This window comes from Spinacia oleracea, chromosome 3, assembly GCF_020520425.1.
Source record: "Spinacia oleracea cultivar Varoflay chromosome 3, BTI_SOV_V1, whole genome shotgun sequence".
Taxonomy (NCBI): domain Eukaryota; kingdom Viridiplantae; phylum Streptophyta; class Magnoliopsida; order Caryophyllales; family Amaranthaceae; genus Spinacia; species Spinacia oleracea.
In genome coordinates this window covers 50256506-50283901 of record NC_079489.1, presented here as the reverse complement: position 1 = coordinate 50283901, position 27396 = coordinate 50256506, and the positions used below count along the sequence as shown (strand labels likewise).

Sequence of the window (27396 nt, the reverse complement as noted above, 5' to 3'; positions counted from 1 at the left end):
TCTTGGCCTTGTTACACTAAATATAACTCTAGGGTTATATTCCACACACTAATCAGTTTTTCCACAACCCTAAACCTAATTCTGAAATTACGTTGTTTCAGTTTTGCTCTCCACTTAAAACTATTCTTCCCGAAAAAGCAAACACTCTTGAATATTGTCTAAACTACGATTATCAAGACGGATCTGAACGTGTCGATCAACCAAATAGAGGAACGGCAATTGGAGTTATTTGTTCGTGTTCGTTGATACTAAACTCGGGAAAATACGCTTCAAATGTAAGTATCCTTAATCTGTGCTTTGTACATGTTTCCTGGCTTTGGGGATGTTCCGCACATGTTATATGTTTAACTGTATACCTCTACAGTGGTATCATGAGCCTTATGTATTCAAAGCACTTTTTAGCATGATTATTTGTTTTTGTATGTTCTCAAATTTTTTAGATTTTTTGTTGAATTTTTCGAATTATTATGGATTATTGGATGAATCGTGTAATAAGTTCTGAATTCAAAACGTTTCGAAATTTCAACTTTTTTGACACTAATCTGATTGAAAACTATTTTCTAAGATCAATCGAAGTATGAGTTTTTGGGCGTTTTTGTTAATTAACAAATTCGGAAAGTTTTTCAATTAATTGGTCGACCTAAACTACTCGAAATTGATTGAAATTTTGATCTAATTCTGTTGGGTATATTTTAAAATTATAGTAAAAATTTCGGCCATAAATGTTAAGTATAAACCGCAATTTCTCTTTCCCCAAATTCGTAAATTTTAGATCGCTAATTGATTTTTTAAAATAATTTAGATTTGGAAATTTGGTAAATTGGGAAAGGGAATATAATTTCATGTAAAGTGGCAGATTTTAAAAATTATTGGATTAAAATTTTGACTAGATTCGTTAATTTTAATCAACACTTAAACCAAATTGGTAAAAATCTGAAATTTAAATGTTTAGAACGATTTAAAGTTTTAGATTTGAATATCAAAAGGTTCAAAATTTTTGTTGACATTTTTCGTTCGTTTAAATTTGAATAAAGTTAGCCTAGATTTAATAAATTTTGCAAAATCGGATGGTTGTAAAAATTAATTAAATCGTAAAGTTGTTATTTTTCGAAAATAAAAATTGTTAATTTGTGAAAAATAACTAAATGCAAATATGTTCGTGAAATTGATTTTTTTTTTTAATTTGTTGGTTCGTTTGCACGAACCAAACGCACGAACAAAAAGGGATTTGCGGTGCGTGTGGCTCGTCGTAGCCATGCGGGCTGCCTCCCCGTAGCCAAGCCACAGCAACGCGAGCAGCAGCAGGCGAGCTGCGTGCCACGCGTGCTGGGCGAGTGAGCGAGCAAGGCAGGCAAGCCTTGGCTTGCGAGCTACGAGAAAGCAAGGGCAAGGCTGCCTTGCCTTGCGCGCAACGTCGAGCATCACAACGACACAACATGCCAGGAAGCAGCGACGAGCTGTGGCAGTGTGTGCGATGGCTTGCGGGGCATGGGCGACGAGCTCATGGGCCTCGTATGCCACACAGCACATGGAAGTGCTAGGCTGGGCGCAAGTCTAGCCCGCATTGCACAATTTTGGCATATTTTCGTTTCGTTGGGCTTTAAATTTGATATTTGCATTAAATGGGCTAACGGGATAATTGATTAATTATTTTATTTAACTTGAGCCTGGCCGTGAGTTTAATTTAATATTTAAATATTTAATTATCCGGAATAATTATTGGTTTGAGTGGGAGCCGCTTAATGAAATTAAAATGAAATAATTATTTTAATCATTTTCGTAAGTCGTTTTATTTTAATTAAATTAAATTTTGATTAGAATAAATTCTAAGGATTAATAATTCGGAATTGATTAATCTTTTAGGACGCGTTTATGTGAACGTGAATTTTAATTAATTCACGTAAATACTTGCATATTTAATTGGGCCATTCGTTTTAGGATACGAATGGATGAATGCATAGAATATATATATATATATATATATATATATATATATATATATATATATATATTATGTAATGCAGGTACTCCAAGTGACTAGTATGGCCAATCTAGGATAGTTAAATATGGTTTGCGAACGGTTTTATCTTTGAATGTAAATTTTTAAATATGGTCTGCGTACCATAGGAATTTTGATGTAATTTTATTATTTCAAGTATTTCTAAGTTTAGAACTTTAAGTTAGCATTGAATGAAGATTCAAGACGATGCCAAGCTAACAAGATGGTGAAGAAGATTGGATGCTTCAAGGAAAGAGTTTTGGGCCATACTAGTTCATCAATTTAATTTATGCACTATATATTATGCTTGAATGAATATATTATGCATGAATGTTGTTTGTATGCTCGATTAGATTTAGTTCACTAAATAATCGAACCAACATTGAAACAACTAGGTCCAAAGTAATATTGAGTTTAAAAGTTGCCTTCCAAATCAAGCACTTACAAAAATCTAAGGATCTAACGTAGTAGGTTTACGCCAAAGCGAGGTGCTATTTTAGTTGACTTAGATGGTAAGGCGTCCCAAAGGAGGACGTTGATTGTGGTTTTAACTCAAACAACAATGGAATATGTTGTGGCAATGGGATAAATTATGGCATTAATTTATTAACCAAGAGTAATTTGGAGATTACTAGCAATAGGTTTTGCTTACCTAGAATCTTAAAAGACTTAAGACATGCCAAAGCTGCTTAAGGATTTAGGACTTTTAGGGTCTTGGAATCATTTCATTCATTTTTGGACCATGTTTTTGCTTTTTCATGAATGAAATGTTTAATAGCTTTAATGATTTCATGCTAGCATTCATTTTAAAGTTATTAAGTTATGAATGGTTATTTATTGCAAATTCTTTTCAAATGTAGTAATCAAATGGCCGCAAACAAAACAACAATCAAATCATCGGAAATTCTGGATGTCGAGTTAAACTTGACTAACTTTCTTGAATGGGAAAGGAAACGTATCGAAGTTTTAAAAGTTAATGACATGCGCTATGCCATTGAACAACCTTTTCCTAGCTATTATGCGCGGGGTATGACTCCAGAAAGGTACAGAAATTGGGCACTTCACAAGCACCTTGTCTCGGAGTTTATCCTAAATTCTATTCCTGAAAATTGGAGAGGGAGGTTCATTACTTTTGAACCTCATGCTCTCCCAAGTCAACTTAGGGATACATGTCGTGTGAGGTATCAATCCAAAAGCCAAACTGGTGGCAACAGGGTTGATGAATTGGCTAATTCAATGAGCAATCTCAAACTCATTACCCCACACGGGTCGTGTCTAGAGGCACAAAAGCGCATTTACTCAACTAAGATGGACAGAAACACACCAATTCGGTCTCATGTGAATATGATGTCTGGATTATTTTTCACAATTGAGAGACTTGGTGGTTCCATCAAAAAGCCAATAGCTATTGCACTAGTGTTGAATTCTCTTCATAGGGATTATGAGGGGTTTAAGATGCACTATCTCTTTAATCAGAAAGAGATCACATTCTGTGAACTTGTGGAATTAGTCGAGAAATTCGAGAGAATCCTTAAGTTCAAGCAAGACCCTTTGAATGTGAAGTGCACCAAATTCAAGAAAGTGTGCAAGGGGAAGAAAAGCAAGGCTGCATCTTCATCCACTCCCGGAGGGCAACTAGCGCCTTCCAAGAGCAAGATGAGGAAGAATGCTTTTCCTTCAACATCGCATGTGCTTCAATTGTAATGAAATTGGTCATTACAAACGATATTTCCCTAAACTAAAGGAAGAGAAGAAGGACGGAAACATTGCTTCTCCTTCAGGTATGTATGTTATACGTTGTAATCTTGCTAATTCTACTTCTTGGGTATTAGATACTGGTTGTGGCTCACACTTATGTTCCAATTCGCAGGGACTAAGGAGAAGAAGAAAGCTTGATAAAGGCGAGATCTTATTTTATTTCTTTGCCAAGTTGTTTTGTTTTGGAACTAGAAAACTGTTACTATGTTCCTAGTATCACCAGAAACACCATTTTCGTTTCAAGTTTGGATTCTAAAGGTTTTAGTTTTCAATTTAAAGACAATAGTTGTTCTTTTGCTTTTAATGGAATGTTTTATGGTTCATCACAACAAGAAAAGGGTCTATATGTTCTAGATACGAGCAAACACATTTATAACATAAATACTAAAAAGGCTAAAACTGGTGATTTCGATCTCACATATCTGTGGCATTGTCGATTAGGCCATATAAACACAAAGCGCATGGAATTACTTCAACAGAAGGGAAGTCTGGAATCATTTGACTTAGAGAAGATTGATCAATGCGAATCTTGTTTACTTGGCAAAATGACAAAGCGACCTTTCTCAAAGGTGGGAGAAAGAGCAAGAGAACTACTAGGGCTAATACATACGGACGTATGTGGGACTATGAGTACGAAAGCTAGAGGTGATTTCACCTATTTCATAACGTTTACGGACGATTTCAGTAGATATGGCTATATTTACTTAATGAAACACAAGTCTGAATCGTTTGAGAAATTCTGAGAATTTCAAAATGAAGTAGAGAATCAACATGGCAAGAAATCAAAGCTCTAAGATCAGATCGAGGAGGTGAATATCTTAGCCACGAGTTTGATGACCATCTAAAAGAATGCGGTATTCTTTCTGAATTGACTGCTCCGAGAACACCTAAATGGAATGGAGTGTCGGAACGGAGAAACAGGACCTTACTCGATATGGTCAGGTCAATGATGGGTTCGGCTAATGATGGGTCATGCCGAACTTCCTTTACAATTTTGGGGACATGTGTTGCAAACAACAGCACTCACACTGAATCGTGCTCCGTCAAAAGCTGTTGAAAAGACTCCATACGAATTATGGACTGGGAAACTTCCAAAGTTGTCTTTTCTAAATATTTGGGGTTGCGAAGCATATGTCAAGCGATTAATTTCGGTCAAGCTCGAACCAAAATCTAACAAATGTTTCTTCGTTGGGTATCCAAAAGAAACAAAGGGGTATTACTTCTACAACAAGTCAGACAACAAAGTATTCGTTGCTCGTGACGGTGTCTTTTTGGAAAGAAATCATATTTCCAAATTGACAAGTGGGAGAATAATAGACCTCGAAGAGATTCGAGACGAACAACAAACCAAGAAGTCTTTAGAAGCAGTTCAAGGTGAAGAACCTCCAAGGCCTTTAGAAGATTCAGTGGGAGTAGTTCCTCAAGACGTTGTTGCCCCTCGTAGGTCACATAGAACTAAGGTTCAGCCGGACAGATGGACATGCGTCCTCTTGACTGAAAACTTAGATGTTCTCATATTAGATAGTGATGAACCTATTACTTACAAGCAAGATATGACGAGCCCAAGATCCACTAAATGGTTAGAGGCCATGAAATCCGAGATAGACTCCATGTCTGAAAATCAAGTCTGGGATTTGGTAGATTTGCTTGATGGGTTTACACCTATCGGATGCAAATGGGTCTTCAAATTAAAGAAAGACAAAGATGGAATTGTATACATATACAAGGCTAGATTGGTAGAAAAAGGTTACAAGCAAGTTCACAGCGTTGACTACCATGAAACCTTTTCTCCAGTTGCTATGCTTAAGTCTATTCGGATAATCCTTGTGATTGTCGCGTTTCATGACTATGAAATATGGAAAATGTATGTCAAACTGCCTTCCTAAATGGTGTTCTGGAAGAGACTGTGTTTATGACGCAGCCGGAGGGTTTTGTCGATCAAAAGAACCAAGGAAAGGTATGCAAGCTTAAGAAATACATTTATGGATTAAAGCAGGCATCAAGGAGTTGGAATAAACGATTTGATGAAGCAGTCAATAAGTTTGGCTTCATCAAGAATCAGGACGAATCTTGTGTATACAAGAAGGTCAGTGGGAGTAAAATTGCATTCCTAGTCTTGTATGTAGATGACATACTACTTATTGGAAACGCCATTCCTATGTTGGAGTCTGTAAAGACTTGGCTTGGAAAGTGTTTCTCAATGAAGGACTTAGGAGAGGCACAATACATATTGGGTATCAAGATCTATAGGGATAGATCTTAGAGGATGATTGGACTAAGCCATAGCACTTACTTTGACAAAGTGCTAGCTAGGTTCAATATGATGGAAGCCAAGAGAGGCCAACTACCCATGACACATGGCACATATCTAAGCAAGACTCAGTGTCCCAATACATCTGATGAGCGTAGAAAGATGAGTGGAATTCCATACGCTTCGGCTATTGGATCCATCATGTATGCTATGATTTGTACAAGGATGGATGTTTTGTTCGCACTCAGTGCAACGAGCAGGTGCCAGTCAGAACCGGGTGAGGTGCATTGGACTACTGCCAAGAATATCCTAAAGTACCTGAAAAGGACTAAGGATCAGTTTCTGGTCTATGGTGGTACATATGAGTTGATTGTTAAGGGCTATAAGGGCGCAAGCTTTCAAACCGACATAGATGATTTCAGATCACAGTCTGGGTTTGTGTTTTGCCTTAATGGCGGAGCAGTAAGCTGGAAAAGTGCTAAGCAAAGAACTATTGCGTATTCTACAACTAAAGCCGAGTACATTGCTGCCTCAGAAGCAGCAAAGGAAGTTGTTTGGATTCGGAAGTTCATCGAAGAACTTGGGTTTTTCCCCTCCAATAAAGGACCAATGGCTTTGTATTGCGACAATAGCGGAGCCATTGCCCAGGCAAAGGATCCTAGGAGCCACCAGAAGTCCAAGCACGTACTGCGGCGATTTCATATACTTCGAGAAATCGTTGAAAGGAAAGAAATCGAGATTTACAAGGTTGGAACTGACAACAACTTCTCGGATACATTGACTAAACCGTTGCCACAAGCGAAACACAACACACATGTAGCAACCATAGGAATCAAGCATATTGGAGAATGGCTTTGATTTTCTAAGTTTTGTTTTAGCACATCTGTTAGATCTGTGTTTAAAACAATTGGTTTAACCATTTCATATTTATTAAATTTCTTATTTCATATTCATTTAATTTGGTTTAGTATTAAATGATAAGTCCATGTGATTCAAACCATTCAAATGGGATGTCAAGATGGATTCTTCGACAAAGAAACACCCATAAGTAAACTTGAATATTGAAGTCACAAAGGATCCCTAATCCAGGCCATTGAAAGGTGGACGACAAATGACTAATGAAGATTAGATTACAAGTAGATTTGTAGTTCGGTTTCTTGAACTAGATTGACTGGATGTCATAATCTTTTGCATAGATACTTATTGGATCTTGTATTAGATTGACCATGAGAACACTTTAAGAGATTAAAGTCATGTCATAAGTAGTTCTCATTAATGGTGATAAGAACCATTCCTCAGAACATGAGTGATTATGCCTGCTCGTTTGAGAATTAGTGCACTCTAATGCTAGCAAAACGTCGCACCGTAAAAGGAGGATATAAAAGCAGTTATTGGGCTTACTATGAATCAAAGTGAGTGTTCATAGATTGCATGAATGGATTGTCCTCCTGTCTTTGATAGGATATGGTGTTGTTGTGTAACAAGGCCTCTCAGAGAGTTTGATACTGTGAAAATGCATGGTCGTGCTCAGAATGGTTAAGGCTTAACCTTCTGTAAAAGTTTAACAGTTGAGCTCAGTATCCGAGAAACACTTCTGGACCTAATAATGGACCTAATAAGGATGGTTTGGATCTTACCTTATGTTCAGCAAGTAACACTAAGCGACAAAGGAATGTGAATGCACAATTGTCTGAATGACAAGTAGGAGACTGAAGGAAATGTGTCCTTCACCCAAGGTGCATTATGTAATACCCTATATTTTTCAAATGTTAAGTTTCGGGACGAAACTTCTTTTAAGGGGGATAGATTGTAATACCCCAATATTTTATGATTTTATAAAATATACTTTTTGCCAGAATAAGGTTAGAGTAGTATTTATCTATTATGAATGTTGTCCTAAATTAAATTGCCTAATTATATTTTTGAATAAAACCTATTTTAGTTTTAGTAGGACTCTTTTTACAAACATTATAAATACTCTTAAACCCTATTACTTTATAGTTCAGCCGTCGTGAGTTTAGGCATGAGTGTGTTCTTGATTGAAGAGAATATTAGTTGATCCTTGATAAAATCTTTATGTATCATAATTAGCATCATCCCTTAATGCTTCGGTTATCAAGCATGCAGACCAATTTTGTAATTCGTCGTATGTGAATCTGCGAGTTCGTATGCTAGTGATTCTTGCTGCAAGTTTCAATTGGTTACTCGATATTAATGGAATAGGTAATCACCCGCACTGTTAACTTTGAGTTTTTAGATTATATTAATTATTGTTATCTAGTCGTACTCTTATTAGCTTATTGGGTTGCAGATGTGCGAAATTATTATGTGATTTAGTCTTATGTGTTTATTATGTACGATTAACATTTGCTTGTGCGTGTGTTAATTTTAATGTCCCTGGTAATCTTTTATATGATATTTTGGCGATTTCTGATTTTATACATGCGTATATATATTATATTGTTATGAGTTCTTAATAGTTTTGGTGATTATATACTTTCAGTAATAGTTTAGCTCAATTATTTACGCATCTATTGAGAATTTTGGTCCATTGAGGAGTTGGTTTTGCATTGAAATTAAGATTAGTGTAGTAGTATGTTGTGGACTCATAGTTCAATGATTTGAGTTTGATCAAGAGCCACCGAGTGCCCAAAAGAATAGTTAAGGTACTAGATTTATAATAACGTGGGGATCTTGTGCCAATATTGAGAAGTACATTATTTAACTTATGATAAGTACATTGATGATATTATGAGAAGAAGGATGAGAATCGTCATATTATTGGTTTGAGGCTCAACGTTATAGACCTTAGTCCTTGGCATGTTGGTAAGGAGATGATAACCATTAGTAGATGAACAAGATACGATCTTTATTATTTTCTTTATATCTCCAAAGTGTGATTTGGTCCAAAAGTGGCCTTGACTCAGAGAGTCTTTCTTAGCAGCTATTGAGAGTTTCAAGTTTTTATACTTATTGGTTTATTCATTCGAATTACCCATGTCCGAGGCTAAGTAAAGAACAACGAGCAAGGCATATATATATTGGTTTAAGAAAAGTTACTAGAGGAAGGATCATATTATTACATTTGAGGTATAAATTGAGGTTATATTTGAGAAGATCGATACTTTAGAGTATGGGGTTAGTCATACCTTTGGGATTATACGTGTAACGTAGTTTCATACTACGTTGTTTAAATGAACAAGTATTATTCTATATTGTTATGTTTTTATTACAGGTGATTACTAAGCTTTTTGCTGACGTGTGTGTTTATTTGTTATGTGTGTTTGTGGCCATGTCTTTTTCTTATGGTGGCCCTGCGACGATCCTTTTGGAATTTGTCCTCTATGGTGAGCAGTCAAGATGACTGGAGCAGATTGATCGTGAAGGATTGCAGTTAGAAGTTAAAGGAGCTCAAATATTATCGTTTAGTCTTGTATGACAGTTTAATAATTTTTAGTTTAAATAGACCACCTAGTAATCGAGTTGTAATAGTTTGATTTTTTTAAGCCTTAGCACTTGACAATGTGACCAAGTGTGGCGGTGATACCTCCGATCTAGATGTAAGCTTCCGCGATTTATTATAAAGTCTTTTATATTTCTATTTATTTCTACTAGTAAATCGGGGGTGTTACACATTAAGTCTAATACCGAGGTTCAGATTAATTACGAACAATTAGTTCAGTGAGATCAAGCTAGTGATCGGAACAGCTAGCTGGAGCAATGCTTCCGATCAGTGAGTTCTAATCTATATTAGGCTCACAGCTTACTCTTGACTGAACCTATAAGGTCACACCAATGGCATGTAACAGATCACCGGATTAAATGAATCGGAAATTCATTTAATAGCTTTTCGGGAATTAGTTCGGAAAAATATAATATACGATACGACCTTGTATTAGAATCGTATATCGTATCGCGAACATTCGTAAGCTGGGCGAAACGAATAATCGTATCGTACGACGGTGATTCGTCGTGTATGATACGGTAAATAATAGCAGTAAGGCGTTCATCGCGAATACGAGCCGCAACGGAGCTGCCAGCCCGTCGAGACAAGCGCGCATGCGCGCAAGGCCCAACGAACCAGCGAGCTCGCAATGCAGCGAGCAAGCCAGCCCGCGGCACGAGTGTGCGCGCATAAGGGCAGCAGCAAGCAGCGAGCAAGCAAGCGAGGCCCACAACCCATCGCTACTGCTCGGCTGCGCTGTGGGCTTCGGCCTACAGTGGGCTGCGTGCACGTGAGGCTTGCGGTGTGTGAGTGTGGTCGGTCAAGGCCTTGTGTCTTGGCCGGTTACACTAAATATAACTCTAGGGTTATATTCCACACACTAATCAGTTTTCCCACAACCCTAAACCTAATTCTGAAATTACGTTGTTTCAGTTTTGCTCTCCAGTCAAAACTGTTCTTCCCGAAAAAGAAAACACTCTTGAATATTGTCTAAGCTACGATTATCAAGACGGATCGGAACGTGTCGGTCAACCAAATAGAGGAATGACAATTGGAGTTCTTTGTTCGTGTTCGTTGATACTAAACTCGTGAAAACACGCTTCAACTGTAAGTATGCTTAATCTGTGCTTTATACATGTTTCTTGGCTTTGGGGATGTTCCGCACATGTTATATGTTTAACTGTATTCCCCTACAATTATTTTCTTCAGTCTCTCACTTGTCCTTAAGGACAAGTGTGCATTGCCTAATTCCTTTGTGTCTTGATGCTTGCTCATGAACATAAGGTAAGAGTAGTCATCCTTATTATGTCCAGATGTATTTCTCGATTTCAGAGTTCAACTGATCAAATAAAACAGATAATCATAGCCTATGATTCATCTGAGCACGGCCATGCATTTTTCAGTTTCTAGCTCTCCGAGTGGCCTTGTACAACTTTTAGCATCTCATCCCGATTTATGGGAGGACAATCCCAATATTGTGATCTTGAGATTAGACTTCGTTTGATAGGTGATTACCTGAGCGTTGCCGTTATAGTTTCCTTTTACGGTGCAACGCTTGACAACGTCAAAATAACCAGTTCTCAAACAAGTAATCTCAAATCACTCAGGTATTGAGGATTAGTGTCTAATAATGTAATGAACTTTACTTATGACAGATTTTCATCTCTTACAGTAAAGGTTCATAGGTCTGTCCGATACTAATCTTCTCAAGCAAGTATCTATGCAATTTATTGCGATATTGCCATGTCCACATAGTTCAAGAAACAGAACTACTAGTCATCTTGCATTCTAGTCGTCTAGCGTTTTGTATGCGTCCACCTTTATAGAAAACTTTCGACCAGGGACATTTTCAACTTTTGACATTCAAGTTCACTTGATAGACATTTCTTAGTCACAGGACTGGTCCTGACAATCTATCTTGAATATATCGTCAAATTGAAGGGACTCATCATTTAATAAACCACAAAATTAAATGGAAAAAATTGTATACTAGAGGTATAAAAATATGTTAAAACCAATGAGTCTCTACACTTTAAAAAGTGGGAGATTTTCTTATGAACCGTAATCTCTACACTTTAAAAGTCACCTTATGAACAATAATGTTACTAATTGAGTCCCACATTATAAGTTTTTTATCACTTGTAATATAAACAATGCTTGGAAGTGTGGGACACAAAATGTGAGGAGGCCAAATGGGTGCTTGTTGGTATGAACCTTTTTTTTTTTTAGGATGTTGGTATGAACCTTGCAGGGAATCACAAAGTGATAAATGTCGTAACTTACGACAAAATGATTTGTGTCGCAACTATTTTTTAAAACTACATAAAAATATATTTTTAGATTGTAATTTCTATTTTTCAATTTATAATTTACAGGATAAATGGAAATATATATTTACTATAACCATTATAAAGTTATTTTCTTCTTTTTTTATGGATTATAAAAATTACTTCCATCTTTTTTTTATGGATTACCTTATTTTAATATTTTCATAGTAAAAATATGGCGTTGATAGTAAAAAATAATTTGATGAGTTGCGGTCTACGTGATACCCTTATGGTACCATTAAAAGAGTGACACGTAGGATTGCGACACATGTTATTTGTCGCAACTCAAACCATGATTAAGGCCATTTGGAGTAAGAACAGGGTTTGTGCTCATTCCATATTTTTGTTGGTGATATCATAGTGTTTTCTAGTGTTTGTTTAGTCTATCACATATTAGTTTGCTTATGTCAAAGTTTGCAGGTTGGTAGACGTTTCTGGATGTCTTATTTTTATTCTCCTATTGTATCTTTGAACTTCGATGACTCGATTTTCATTAATGATTAGTTTCTCTTTTCTAAGACTTTGCTATCAAAATGTAGAAAATTAGTTGTATTCCTGTAAGATGGTTTTTGCTTTAGTAAATTAGTTTCCATCTTTTGAACAAGTAGTATCCTTGACATGAACTTATGCTTAAAAATTGCCAATATAATATGTAGTAAATTATAATATTTTTACCAAGACATACCTCTATGTGTACACTATAAATTGTACGATGATTAATAAGTTCACTTTGATAGCATGAAAGCACAATAAATGAATGAATACTACTATTTCATATACTCATAAGGTGCTAGAACACCATAGGTGTGCAACCATCTACTAGGACATAAAAAATAGGTAAATTGATCCAAAAATGAGCAAGATGAGAGATGGGAACGAGTGTACTCCAGCAGAGTTCTGAACATTGTTTCTTGACCCTGATAAACCTGTACAACACCAAAAACCATATCAGATATCAATCTGTTCAAACTCAGTTTCTAGTTTCCGAAACAAATATACGTTTAAGGCAGGCAATTTGTAATTTTGTAAATTGTAATAAGGAAAAATAGAAGATATGAAGGAATACCTTTAAGGCAGGCAATAGGGTTAACACGCAGGCCACATCTTTCAGGCAACATCTCAACCTGAGAGATATTGATGCCTAAGAGCTGAGCTTGGAAAGCGCCTTGAGTACTAATCATTCTACACAAGCATTGTTGATTAGTCTGGACAACATATTTCAAAGGATCGCAACAAGATTGAGGTGGATCACGGGTGCTATTCAAGTAGTTCATGCAAGGAGAAAGGCTGTTGACACACGAAGATCCATCTTGAGCTGTCGACAATGGCATATTACTAGTCAACATTACTAGCACAACAACAACCAAATGCCTCGCTCTATGTTCCATAATCTCAATTCTCAAGTGATTGTGAAATTGCTGTTTCCATAAATACGTAATTCTATATATTAAGCGTACAATGGGAAGGTTGGTTATCAAACTAACAGGAAATTAAATACGCTGACATTATAGATTAGATAATCTGACTACGGCCAACCTGACAGGTGAGAGTTGACCTAATTAAAATTAAATAAGAAAATTTATCGGAAGTTTAAGATGTACTAAACTTCCCTATATATTCCTATATATTCAAAATACAGATATAGCTGCTCAACAACAACAACCTCCAGTTTTGTTAGGGTTGCTTACCTCATATGGTGCCTTGTAACGTAGGTCTGTCACCTGTGATTACCCACTGATGCAAGGACGTTAGACTGCTGAAAAAGACACTTCTGTAAAACTATATATAAATTATTTTGACGCATTACAATCACATATCTCTGTTTTAACCCCTGGATGATCACACATAAACCTACTTCAATCACACCTCGAACCGGCTGACTTATTACCCAAATATGACACAAACCAAACTCAGTTCAGACAACTCATTTCCCACCTCTACCACCTGCAGCCTACAAGTAAAGCTTAAATTTACTGGAGTATTTGAATCTTCCAGTCAAACTGCAAAATGTACATTGTACAGCATGCATTTATAAAACACCACAGTACTACACCGACTTACCGACAACTACAATAGCAGCGAAACAAACACCTGTGAAATGAACACAAAAGCTGTAAATCAAGTAGTGTATTCTTTATCACTAAACAGAAATCTACAAAACTTTGTAAATGAACATCAACATTTTATTGACTGTACACAAGCAAAAAGCAGAAGGGGATTGGACTAGCCTTAAAGTAACTAAAGGGAACTACACTAATGATCCTTTTTTCCTTCTTTCCCCTCCATCCTCTAATCACTGTTCAAGGAAAACACCAATAGTTACAACAAAAATCACAAAAAATAATCTAGACATAGTATATCATTCCAACTTCAATGAGGCTTATGTGAGGTATGTTGAGTGCTACAGAAGGACCACGACAATTCTTCCTCAGAAACGAATATCCAATATCAATACCAAGCTTTTTTAGGAAAGAAGAGGACCTTCGAGCCTTTACATAGGAATGACCCATTATATAAGCAACCCCAGCTTCCTTTGCCTCAATCAAATCCAATAGCTCTTCTCTTACATATTGATCCATTGCAGGATTTTGTGGCAGCTGGAATCTAACATGACGCCTCCTGATCTGCACATTCTCATCCTCGTACACAGATCTTAAACTCTGAAGTGTCAGAGACCTACTACTTTGAGTAATTTCGTTCATATCCATATCATCATGCTCGGATACAACTAAGCTTGAGTTTGATTCAACAGTTCGAGTGCTTATCACAGCCATCCTACCATCAAAGGAGGAACTGTCAGACCCAGAAAACTGAGGTTCTACAGCTTCCATCTGAATGAATTCTGCAATGCTTTTGATAAGCAAGTCCTCAAATTCCCCATCATCCCGAGGAATATCCTTGTATCCATATCGAACTATACAACGATACATGCGATATGGTCTAGGACAAATCCGGCCAATGAGAAAACGCTCTTCTGGAGAAACATATGGGACTGGCACCGACTTTACACAGACAAAAACCAAGACCTTGTGAAAGGCAGGTAGATTAGTCACAAAGTGGGAAAAGATAGCAGGAACTCCCACTGCCAGTTCAGAGTAAATCAACCCGATGCCAGGTACACGTACTATACCAAGACTGGGACCCAGGCCGAGTATCCATTTCAGCGAGACCTTGTTGTGAAGGTCAAAGTTGTACTTCTTGCGGGTTCCATAGTGCCAAACATACATTACAAGCACAATAACAAGTGACAGCATTATAGGAACCCAGCCCCCTTGAGGTACTTTGATAAATGCTGAAGATAAATACACAGCCTCAATAAAACCGAAGAACAGAAGAAACGGAATAGCAAAAGCACCTCTTTGCCACACAAATGTCAGAACAAGTGCCATAAGGCAAGTTGTGATAAGCATGACTGATATGCAAGCCAGCCCTGGATACAAGACATTAAGAGTTAGGATGATCCACCAAAAGTCCAAACAGAAACTAATTAGTAATTACATTGTGCCAGAAACTCAGAAAATCTTTAAGTCAATCAAAATTTTCCCTGCATGTCTATCCATAATACCATCCTGATATAAGTAATAAGTATTCAGAAAATTCTTGTACAAACTGTGCTGGACCCTGTTCAACCAAATTTACCAGGTGCAGGGAATTATAACCACAAATGAGAAAATCTAGTCCATTTATCAAAGCAGCAGCAGGAATCACTGACCACCCAACTGAACTGACCAGAGGAACAGCTTAACTTGCAAAAAATAAACAAAATGGATCTTCTATCCCATGACCTCTTACATTTAAGACAGCTCTACAGACCGATATGAGGTTTTATGCATTCTTGACGGATGAAACTATACTCCCTAAAAAATGTCAACAATGGATTCCATAATTACTAACTCTGACCTAATTTGACAACATTGATTCAGAATTTGAACACTCCATACACAATTGCACAGACATAGACCACTGAAGACCATATACAAGTCAAATGAGCTTACCATATGCATTACCAATCATTGTGGTATCACGGAAACCAATAGTTACTGCAAGAGTAAGGATCATGAGAATCCAGTTTATTTCTGGAATGTATATCTGGCCATATATATGTTTTGATGTGTGAACAACTTTCACTCTTGGGAAGCATCCTAGAGCATGGCATTGTTTGACAATAGAGAATGTTGCAGTGATGACAGCCTGACTTCCAACAATCGCAGCAAGAGTTGCAATAACAAACACAGGCCAAAATACAGATTCTGTTTCACAAGACATGCAACATAATAAATTTTCAAGCTATAACCAGCAGTGGTATCGAATTAAAAGAATCCAAGTTTTTGTGGCAATAAGATAGCTTACCAGGTATAGAGTCATAGAAACAGTGATCAATATGGGCTGTGTTCTTAGACAGATACGCAGCCTGACCCATGTACTGAACCACAAGGCATGGATATATGACACATGCGAAAACGAGCTGCAAAATAGATAAACAATATTAGCTCACTTGCAACTAAAGAAACAATGCGGAAATGTTAATCGGAAGCAGAGGTCAAATGTGGTTCCACAAAGATAAGTAGACCTCAATAGCCCAATAGCATATGTAAGAAAAGCAAACGCCATTCCTAAATTTCCTGACAACTGTAAAATCCATTACGTCTCATTCATTTTATCTAACTTTTAGCTTGTCTGATATCTATGCTTCGGTTCCTTGGGAATTAGGGATCCACATTTGGCAATGGTGTAGGGTCTTCAAACCTGGTCTTAGACCGAAATAAATCTTACCATCAATAACGTTGCAACTTTAGAGGAACATAGCCTAGAATAAATACCTTTATGGAGAAGGCTGTAAAGTGACCAATATCTGCAAACATAGCTTCTGTACCTGCAACAACCAGAAAAAGAATAGCTGTCATTGAAAATGAACCGTAAAAGACAACAGGGCACAAGGTATTGCATTTGGTTTCCTTTCCTTTCTCCATTTTCCATTTGCTTCCAGGTGCTCATTGGAGGAAAACTAACCTAATTTTTTACATGGAAGGGGAAAACAACGAGTACTGAAGAAGCATAAAAAATATGCAAATCTCCCTCTTGTCCAAGAAATAGGAATCTAATATCCCTCAGAAAAATAATGGTTATTAGACCCTCATTCTAGAGGAACTAGAGGGTATGCATGGGAAAGCTCGGGAATCTCCCCGTTCAACTTCTTTCTCGTTTTGCTAATGTTTATATGTTATAACGTCTAAATTTCAATATCTTATCATAATTGAGGAAATCCAATGCTTGTAAGAGATATTAAGTATATAGATGAAATAGCTTTCCAAGGGAAACAATCAGAAATCTCATCATAGTTTGGGAAACTAACCAACTTGCCTAAGGTAGATCAAGCAGCAATCACTTGCGTTACACATTCTTCAAGTGCAGATATGCTAACATCAATATTCAGGCATCTTCAAACTTAAAACTAGCGGACACTACCCATACAGAGATATGAGTCCTTTCTTCTTTATAAGAGAGAGAGACTAGTGCAGTAGTGCCTCCTGTTCAAAATCTTCTTTTCTTTTTCTTGTCTCTCTTTATCTTTTCTGTTATTCAGGGAAGGGAGAAGTTGGATAGTTGGGGCAGGGTAACCTGCAAGGCTTTCTTATAGCAATTCATACATGAAGCATCGGCTCCAAGAATAGAAGTGGTTCGTTTTGTTTCTATACGCAACTAAAGATTTCGTTTGTGTTCATGTTGGCGATTTCTGATGTGAATTCGGCCTCACCTCGCCTTCCAACGGGTTCCCTTACCGATCTAGTGACCCACCAACCACGCCCCTTCCCTTTCTCCGATCTAATGACCCACCAACCACGCCTTCTGATCTCTATATTTTGCATCTTCCCTAAATAAGTAAGGGCCTGTTCTTTCTAATTAAAAATATATATATTTATCTTTATGGATGAAGTAATTGAACTCTGCCAGTAAGTGTCGCGTATGCGGCATTCACTGCCGGTTCCAAGCCCGGATAAAGGAGGAGGGTGCGGTAGGTTGGTGGCGGCCAGCAGTAAAACTAAGCCACATATCATGGCATGAATCGACAATGGAATATCGTGGGGGCGTCCCCTTCTCAGCGACGCGCTACACCTCTTAAGCCCGGGTGTAGTGAAAAATATGTGAGATTGTGAGGGTTGCTAGGTCGTCGCCCAGAAGCGGCGCGCCACCCCTACACCCGAGGGTGGTGTCGAATATGCAAGGGTGCGCTACACTTCCTAGGCCCGGGTGTAGTGGAAAATATGCAAGGGTTGCTAGGCCGTCGCCCAGAAGCAGCGCGCCTCCCGAGGGTGGTGTTAACTATCCAAGGTTTCATGGTAAGGGCAGGGGTAAGGGTAAGGGTAAGGGTAAGGGTAAGGGTAAGGGTAAGGGTAAGGGTAGTAGGATGCGTTTTGGGACTTGGAACATTGGCTCTTTGACAGGGAGATCAATCGAGTAGTAGAGGTTATGAGAAGGAGGAGAATTAACATATTAATGTTGCAGGAGACTAAGTGGGTTGGAAACAAGGCAAGAGAAATAGCCGCATGGGGTTATAAGCTTTGCTATTCGGGAAAAACTAGGGGTAGGAATGGGGTAGTGAAAAATATGTGAGATTGTGAGGGTTGCTAGGTCGTCGCCCAGAAGCGGCGCGCCACCCCTACACCCGAGGGTGGTGTCGAATATGCAAGGGTGCGCTACACTTCCTAGGCCCGGGTGTAGTGGAAAATATGCAAGGGTTGCTAGGCCGTCGCCCAGAAGCAGCGCGCCTCCCGAGGGTGGTGTTAACTATCCAAGGTTTCATGGTAAGGGCAGGGGTAAGGGTAAGGGTAAGGGTAGTAGGATGCGTTTTGGGACTTGGAATATTGGCTCTTTGACAGGGAGATCAATCGAGTAGTAGAGGTTATGAGAAGGAGGAGAATTAACATATTAATGTTGCAGGAGACTAAGTGGGTTGGAAACAAGGCAAGAGAAATAGCCGCATGGGGTTATAAGCTTTGCTATTCGGGAAAAACTAGGGGTAGGAATGGGGTAGGTATCCTTATTGACCGAGAATATATTGATGATGTAGTGGACGTGTCCCGAAATAGTGATCGAATTATAATTATTAAGCTTGTGATAGGGGATGAAGTTGTAACTATTGTGAGTGCCTATGCACCACAAGCAGGACTAGATGCTTCAACTAGACAAGAATATTGGGAGGATTTAGAAGAAGTGCTGCAACGTGTCCCTAGAAGTGAGAAACTAATCATTGGTGGGGATATCAACGGACATGTAGGCTCGAGTCGCGATGGATTTGAAAGCATTCATGGTGGTTTTGGGTATGGGAATCGGAATGAAGCAGGAAATGCTATTTTGGATTTTGCATTGGCATATGACTTGGGTATAATGAACACTTGGTTTGAGAAAAGAGACTCTCACCTAGTAACCTATAGGAGTGGAGATAATACGAGTCAGATTGACTTCTTTTTAGTAAGGAATGCTTTGAGACAGTGCTACACCAATTGTAAGGTGATTCCGATTGAGAGTACAACAACCCAACATAGACTTGTGGTACTTGATTTTCGAGGTAGAAGTTTTATAAGGAGGAGAAGACCACTAGTGGAGCCTAGGATCAAGTGGTGGAAACTTCAAGGGGAACAACAACTAAAATTCGTGGAAAAGGTAGCAAGTGAAGGTATTTGGGCCGGGGATATGGATTTGGATATAGACTCATTATGGACAAGAATCGAGCAAACCATAAAGGGAGTGGCTAAAGAGGACCTAGAAAAATCTAAAGGAATCATGCCACCAAGTAAGGACACATCTTGGTGGAACAAAGTTGTGCAACAAGCTGCTATAAAGAGTTGGGAAAATGTAAAAGTGATGAGAACTACGAGAAGTACAAGGAGGATAAAAGGGAAGCAAAGAAGGTCGTAAGAGAGGGTAGAGCAATGGTGAATCAGGATATTTACGCAAGATTGAATACAAAAGAAGGGGAAAAAGACATCTATAGACTTTCTCAAATGAGAGATAGAAAGACGCGAGACATCGGGAGGATTAAATGTGTGAAAGATGTTGATCAAAAAGTTTTGGTGGGAGATAAGGAAATCAAGGATAGCTGGGTTCTACTTTGATAACTTTGTTCAACGAGGATCAAGGGCGCGATATTGGGGATACAAATATCCCTCAGGATATGGTTAACCTAGACTTTATGCGAAGAATTCAAAAGAGAGAAGTCGAAATGGCGTTGAAAAATATGGGACGCAAGAGGGCAGTGGGGCACGATGGTATACCTATCGAAATCTGGAAATGCTTGGGAGAGAGAGGGATTGTATGTTAACAACTATTTTCAACAAGATTTGGGGAAGTAATAGGATGCCATTAGAGTGGAGGAAAAGTACTATCATCCCCTTGTACAAGAATAAGGGTGATGTCCAGGATTGTGCCAACTATCGAGGAATCAAACTAATGAGTCATACTATGAAACTTTGGGAGCGGATTATTGAGCAAAGATTGAGGAGAACTGTGAAAATTTCGGAGAACCAGTTTGGATTTATGCCTGTGAGATCGACTATGGAGGTCATTCATCTTATAAGGCAACAAATGGAGAATTATCGGGATAAGAAAAAGGATTTACATATGGTTTTCATTGATTTGGAGAAGGCGTATGATAAGGTACCAAGGGAAATTCTTTGGTGGGCATTAAGTAGAAAAGGAATTCCGAGGAAGTATATTGATATCATCAAGGACATGTATGAGGGAGTTAGCACGAGTGTGAGATATAGTGTTGGTAAGACCAAAGAATTCCCCATTACGATTGGAGTGCATCAAGGTTCTGCACTTAGCCTGTTTCTTTTTGCTATAGTCATGGACGAATTGACGAGGTCAATCCAAGATGGTATACCCTGGTGCATGATATTTGCAGATGATATTGTGTTGATTGATGAAACAAAAGAAGGAGTGGAAAGTAAGTTTGAGTTATGGAGACAAACTTTGGAATCTCGGGGTTTTAGGCTGAGTAGAAACAAGACGGAATATATGGAGTGTAAGTTTAGTGGAGTACAAGATAGAGAAACAGGGGCGATTACCTTAGATGGGAAAATGGTCCAAGACTCTGAAATGTTCCGTTATTTATGATCTATTATCCAAAAGGATGGAGAATTGGATGGCGATGTGGCCCATAGAATCAAAGCAGGTTGGTTGAAGTGGAAAGGTGCCACGGGGTTCCTATGTGATTCAGGCATGCCTCAAAGATTGAAGGAAATTTTTTACCGCACGGCAATTCGACCGGCTTTGTTATACGGCATGGAATGTTGGGCAGTAAAACATTGTCACGTGCACAAGATGAATGTGGCGGAGATGAGCATGTTACGTTGGATGTGTGGGCATACAATAAAGGATCATTTGAGGAATGAGATTATTACGAAGAAAGTAGGGGTTGCACCGATTGAGTTTAAGATGATGGAAAATCATTTAAGATGGTTTGGACATGTAAGCAAAATATCAAGTGATGCCTCGGTTAGGAGAATAGAAGGGTGGCAAAGTGATAGAATTGCAAGGGGTAGGGGAAGACCTAAGAAAACCTGGAGGAAGGTGATTGAGCACGATATGAGCTTTCTTGGGATTGAGGAAAATATGTCGTTGGATAGGACAGAGTGGAGGGAGAGAATACACATTGATGACTTCATTTGACTTATACAGCTTCAATGTTTCTGTTTCTTTCTATTTTTTATTTTTATTTTTATTTTTGTTTTATATTTTATTTTTAAAATTCTTTTAATTTTTTTTAATTTTACATGCTATTTCAAAATGTACTTATTTTACTTATTCATTTATTTTAAGCTTTACTTATTTTTTATTATCTCTTGCAATATTTCTTCTATATATATATATATATACATATATATATATACATACATTTTTCTTCCTGCTCATTTCTGGTTTGATTGGTGACAATGACGATATCCTACGACGATTCATGTTAGCCGACCTCAAATCATTTTGGGACTAAGGCTTTGTTGTTGTTGTTGTTGTTGTTGTATGGATGAAGTAATTGGAATGACAAATGGTTACGATTGCGAAAACCGGACAAAGGCATTGTACGTAAAGATTGACAGGCAGATAATAACAAACAAGAAAAAGAAATTCTACGAGCCCACATACCTGTTGTGCAAAGAAGTATTCCTCCAAGAGAAATCCAGCCCTGTTTTCCAGTTTCCTGGAAGTACTTGACTATATAATGTGGAGAAAATGCCTGAACTATTTTGGGGTTCCAATATATTGTGTTGTACAGACCAATCCCGAATATCGCAAACAGCCAAACTAAAACAACTGGAGCAAACAAAAACGCAACCTTGTGGGTACCACAATGTTGCAGTGCAAAAAGGCCCACCAATATGACAGAGGCAATCAACATAAGTTCACCTACAACAATTAGATGTTGAAAATCATGTAGAAAGATTAATCTCCACTAAAAAGGAAACCAAAGAAATAATTCAAGTTACGTTTTTAATACTCCCATAAGAGCTACATAACAAAGAATAGATGATGAACCAGTCAAACAAGACCTGAATCCACAAATGAATAGATGACTGACCCTCGTTCAGTTTCGTTTCAGCAACTTGAAGCCCTGAAACTGATGATAAAACTGCAAAGACAGAAAATAAGAAACTTTATAGTTCAGGAAATTAGTACTGAAATTCAACGTCATAGTTCCTTGATTGATTCTTCATCTTTTTCCTAGCTTCAGAGACAAGGCTTAGCAAGTAAACTAGTAAAAGCCTATAAATAAAGCTACCAAAAAAAAGTCAACACATTAACAGTGAAGCGGGGATAACAAGCTATACTTACATGAAATCAGGTTCAGGAGGATAAACATTAAACCTTAACAGAGAGACTTCTTTCAAGACAGCATATGGTTGCACAAAGGACATAAAGTTATAATAGAAGCATATTTTCTTCAAAATTCATTTGCTATTTTATACTGCAAAATTGATTACTTGAAATCATGGAGTAAAAACTCAGCCGAGTTAACTCGGATTTTCAAGTTGGCGAGACGATATTAGCCGATTGCACCAAGGAACTAAAGTTATCGTTATCAGGAGTATAAATCTTGTTAATTTGCCAATGTATATTGCAAAAAATAACTACATTAGAACAATTTATTTTAAAAAAAGATATCTGATTACAGCGAGAAATATGTTGGTCTTTTATACTATCCTGAGGTCAAACAAAAAACATGGTGACCTTGATGAGATGCTAAAGATAAACTGCAGTGACAGAAAGCATTCGAAATTATCTAGTTGTAACATGGAAACCCGGCGGCTGTTAATTAGTCCTTGGAGCTGCAGTTTTGATATCCAAAATATACAAATTCAATAATTTAGCAAGCAAAATAAGACAAAACACACGGATCTAATAACTGCTAACATAAATTTCTATGCACCTGAAATAGCAGGTGTCAACACGCCATCACCAATAACCATGCCCGCACCAATCAACACAAATACTAGTAAGGCTATGCGCAGTTTCTTGTGTTTATCAAGGAATCTCTTAAGCGGAGAGCTGGCAGTAACTGGTGCTGCATGGCCATATTTATAGGTCGATAGCTCCTCATCCGCAGCTTGTTGATTTGGAAGCAAACTGAATTTTGCATGTCTGCAAAGGAGGGAGTAAAGAGCGAATGTTCCACCTATAACAACATGAAGGAAATTCTAGAAAGAGGAATCAAGTGAAACAGATCCAATATAAGACATGGAAAGAGCAGCTAACCTTCCCCGTTATCATCTGCACTTAACACGAAGAACACATATTTGAGCAATGGAATCAGCGTTAGTGTCCAAAATAATAAGGAAAATGCACCAAATACTGTTTCTTCACTAACAGGCATATGCTTCCCCTTGAATGTGCTGGTATAAACATAGAGTGGTGATGTGCTCAAGTCCCCATAAACAACACCAACACTTTGATATGCTAATAGCAGGGTCCGTGACAAGTTTACCCAAGATAACTGCAAGGCCATTATGATTTAATTAGACATGGAGTTATAATAAAATACTCTCTATACAAGAATAATGAGCGTATACATTATTATTTTGTGACGTCCCTAAAAAACATACTTTCTTTTTCAAGCTAGAAACATCAAAATGTCAAACACTAATAAATAGGGAGTATTATTGAAGAACTAATTAATACGGAATATTATTGAAGAGCTGCAAAAAATTACAAGAGACAAACTGAAACCTAGTATCAAAGGCACTTGTGATCTATGGAGGGGAAATAGTCAAAGTGGGCTTGTTTTACTTTATTGAAATCCAGAGACATCACAAAGATTGCAAAATTTATAGCAGGGCTTGCACGTGAAATTATGATTAATTCAGGGACCGGCACTATTTACTCACTGCATTAAGCAATGCTCTTGAAGTGATTATTTTTGGTGAAGCAATGCTCTTGAAGGGATTATTTTTGGTGAAGCAATGTTATTGCAACTCTTTAACTCCACTGAAGTACCCATGTCGGACGCTAACGGTATGGAGTCCTAGAGACTTCCATTTTCACTAGACAATTTAGTTACATAGTATCTCAATTCACATATACATGAGATAAACTACAAAGAGAACATCATAAAATCAGAAATATGTAAGTAGATGATATAAGAAGGATTCACTAGCAGAGAAAATGTTGGGAAACATGTCAAGCCCACACAACATACAATCATACATGCAAGTATGCAACTCAGAACCCAAGGAATGGAACACTAGCACAACTGACAGCCATCATATCTTATTCTATCTGAATTACTCAGCAAACTATTTTCTAATATTACAAGAATTATTATGTTCAAATGTCAATTTAAACCCATAATTTTAGAGAGCTAAACTTCTTGTGTACATGAGCAATTATAGTTCTTTTTTCCAGAAATTAGTCAGAAAAAAGTAATTTGGTTGTCCAGAAAAAGTTATTAGACTTTTTGAAAATCGAATCTTTAAGGAACAGAATGTGACTGAATTTTGTAATACATCACCACTTTAATTCAAAATGATGTGGGGAAGAATATTATTGTCAAGGGTTTTTTCGGGTGTAATCATGGTAAATCCTTACGTTTGAGGGGTGGGAATACTGTAAACATAGCCCCATTCCGACATAACCATATTCCTTTTGTTGATAAGGAGGTACAGAATGGGGTCAGAAAACCTTGTATCCTAAAACAATATCGGTGGTTTTAAGCACCAATTGGTTACCATAAAAGCATAATCAACGCAGAAAAATGGTTATATCCAGCTGAGGTCTGAGTCTCATCAAATGATCAACAAATAGATTCATAATCGAAAACAACACAGGCTTAACCTACTGAAACATAATAGCTCAGACGAAAACAACATACGACTAAGCTACTGAAACATAATCGAAAAGAGGAAAACAACATAAGATATCAAGGTGAACTAAACACCATGTTACTAATCCCTGCAAACTTCTCTAGTAAAAAATCAATTTGTAAGTTCAGTCATTGGTGATGAAATCAGTTGATAATTTTTTTTGATAAATTCAGTAATTTCATCATTAATTCATATTATATTTCATCAAACAAAAGTCAATCGCTGATTGAAATCCAGAAAATCAATCAAATAGCAACACAAATATTCTTCGAAATTATTAAAAATTTAAAACATTCATCATTTCATCAAAAATTCTAATCCAAAATTAACTGACACAACAATCCAGATTTCCTATTTAGATTAAATACTTATTAAAATTAAATTCTAAAATCAACGAAATCAAACATTCAAATTTCAATGAAAAATACCTTGGAAGAGGTTCGAGAAGGAGAAATCCCAGGCTCCGACTCCATGGTCGCAATCTAAACACTTTCTCTCTCCTGTTCTAGCTGAAGTTGATAATTACAGAAAGTGTAATGAAGCAGAAAGAAATCAATAATGAACTTAAAATTTTAACTATTTATTGAAATTAATTAGTGTAATTAATTTTTTTTCGAGATAATTATGGTGTTAATTTGGAACTGAAATTTTCAGAAAAAATTGTTTATATAAACTTTGAGATCCTATTGGGTGAAAATGGAGGAGTATATTGGCAGAAAACAAAATATTAGTGAAGTCAGCTTAAGGTTGTAAACAACACGAGTCTTACGCGTGGTGGCGTAGGGTTGAATACGACGTCGCTTTGTTTTGTAAATAAGAGGGTCCCATTTTCTTTCGTTTATGAACTCTTTTACCGAGCTGAAATTCTTCTAATTTAACAAGCTAGACATGTGGCCCTGTTTAATTCACATTATTTCAGTACCTTATTACTTATTTTAGGTTTAATCAGATCAAATTAAATCAGATCAGGTCAGATAAGAAAAAATAAGTTTAAATCAGATCAGATCAGATTAGATCAGATCAGAAAAATTAAGTACAAATCAGATCAGATTATTATTATTATTATTATTATTATTATTATTATTATTATTATTATTGTTGTTATTATTGTTATTATATATTTATATCACTGTTATTATTACTATTATTGGTTTAATAAAAAAGAATGTTATTTTCGGTGCAATTAAAATCTATTATTTAAGGCATAAAAAACATTAACAAAATATTCAAATTCATCATGTCCAAATTAAAACCATTAAGTCCATATCAGAAATAATATGATCAGATCATGTCCATATTAGAACTGATTTTTACAGATCAGAACCATTATATATCCAGACCAGAACCAGTATGATCACATAATATCCAGATCATAATTGATCTGTACAGATCATGTCCCTATCATGTTCAGATCTGCAAAGATCTTGTCTAGGTCATAACTGATAATTTCAATCATGTACAATCCTTACATAATCAATATGTTCAGATCAGAACTGATTTGTACAGATCATGTCCAGATCATAATCGATATGTCCATATCAGATCTTGTTTCTACAGATCATGTCTAGATTATGTCCAGATAAAAACTTCTATGTATAGATTATGTCCAGATCTGTACTGATCATGTCGATATTAGAACCGATATGTCCAGATCAGAACCAAATTTGTACATATCATCCCCAAGTCAGAATCGATCTGTACAGATCATATCCAGATCGGAATTGGTATGTCCAGATCATAACCGATCTATCTATATCATGTCTAGGTCTATCTAATATAAGGAATAGTTGAATTATGCGCAAAGCCAAATAAATAATAAATATATTATAAATTTGTTATTTTACACATTAGTCATTTAATATTAATAAATACAGATTTTTGTTTAAACTTAAATCAAATCAGATAAGATCAGACCAGATCAGATCAGAAAAAATAAGTTCAGATCAGATCAGACCAAACCAAATCAGATCAGATCAGGATAAATAAGGGGAACTAAACAGGGCCATAATTTGATAAACCTAATTAAATTCGATTGAGTTGCTAAAATCTTATTGGAAGTTATTGGGCATAATCATACCGATTTCAAAATAATAAATTAACTTAGAAGTATTATCTTATAACTTCTTAAATTTATTGGATCTAAAATATATTTTATTTAAGATACAAATAATATACTCTAAAATGGGTGAGAAAGGGTAAGGGATCCCCATCCTTGTGACCTTGGTGGATTGATTCAAGGGCTTGTTTATTTCAATTAATTT

General features: G+C 36.9%; 2 protein-coding genes across 2 annotated transcripts; both read right to left on the bottom strand.

The window, feature by feature from the left end:
- Positions 1-12390: 12390 nt before the first annotated feature.
- Positions 12391-13748, bottom strand: LOC110796403 (non-specific lipid transfer protein GPI-anchored 30). The gene is made up of 2 exons (XM_022001461.2): positions 12847-13748; positions 12391-12706 (listed from the first exon to the last, which is right to left on the bottom strand). The coding sequence occupies exons 1-2, from the start codon at positions 13166-13168 to the stop codon at positions 12600-12602; spliced, it is 429 nt and encodes a 142-aa protein (XP_021857153.1). The 5' UTR covers positions 13169-13748; the 3' UTR covers positions 12391-12599.
- A 144-nt stretch (positions 13749-13892) lies between these two features.
- LOC110796402 (potassium transporter 4) lies at positions 13893-25911 on the bottom strand. The gene is made up of 9 exons (XM_022001460.2): positions 25564-25911; positions 23532-23769; positions 23206-23451; positions 22357-22407; positions 21924-22184; positions 16601-16653; positions 16131-16245; positions 15776-16030; positions 13893-15210 (listed from the first exon to the last, which is right to left on the bottom strand). The coding sequence occupies exons 1-9, from the start codon at positions 25606-25608 to the stop codon at positions 14126-14128; spliced, it is 2349 nt and encodes a 782-aa protein (XP_021857152.1). The 5' UTR covers positions 25609-25911; the 3' UTR covers positions 13893-14125.
- Positions 25912-27396: the final 1485 nt, after the last annotated feature.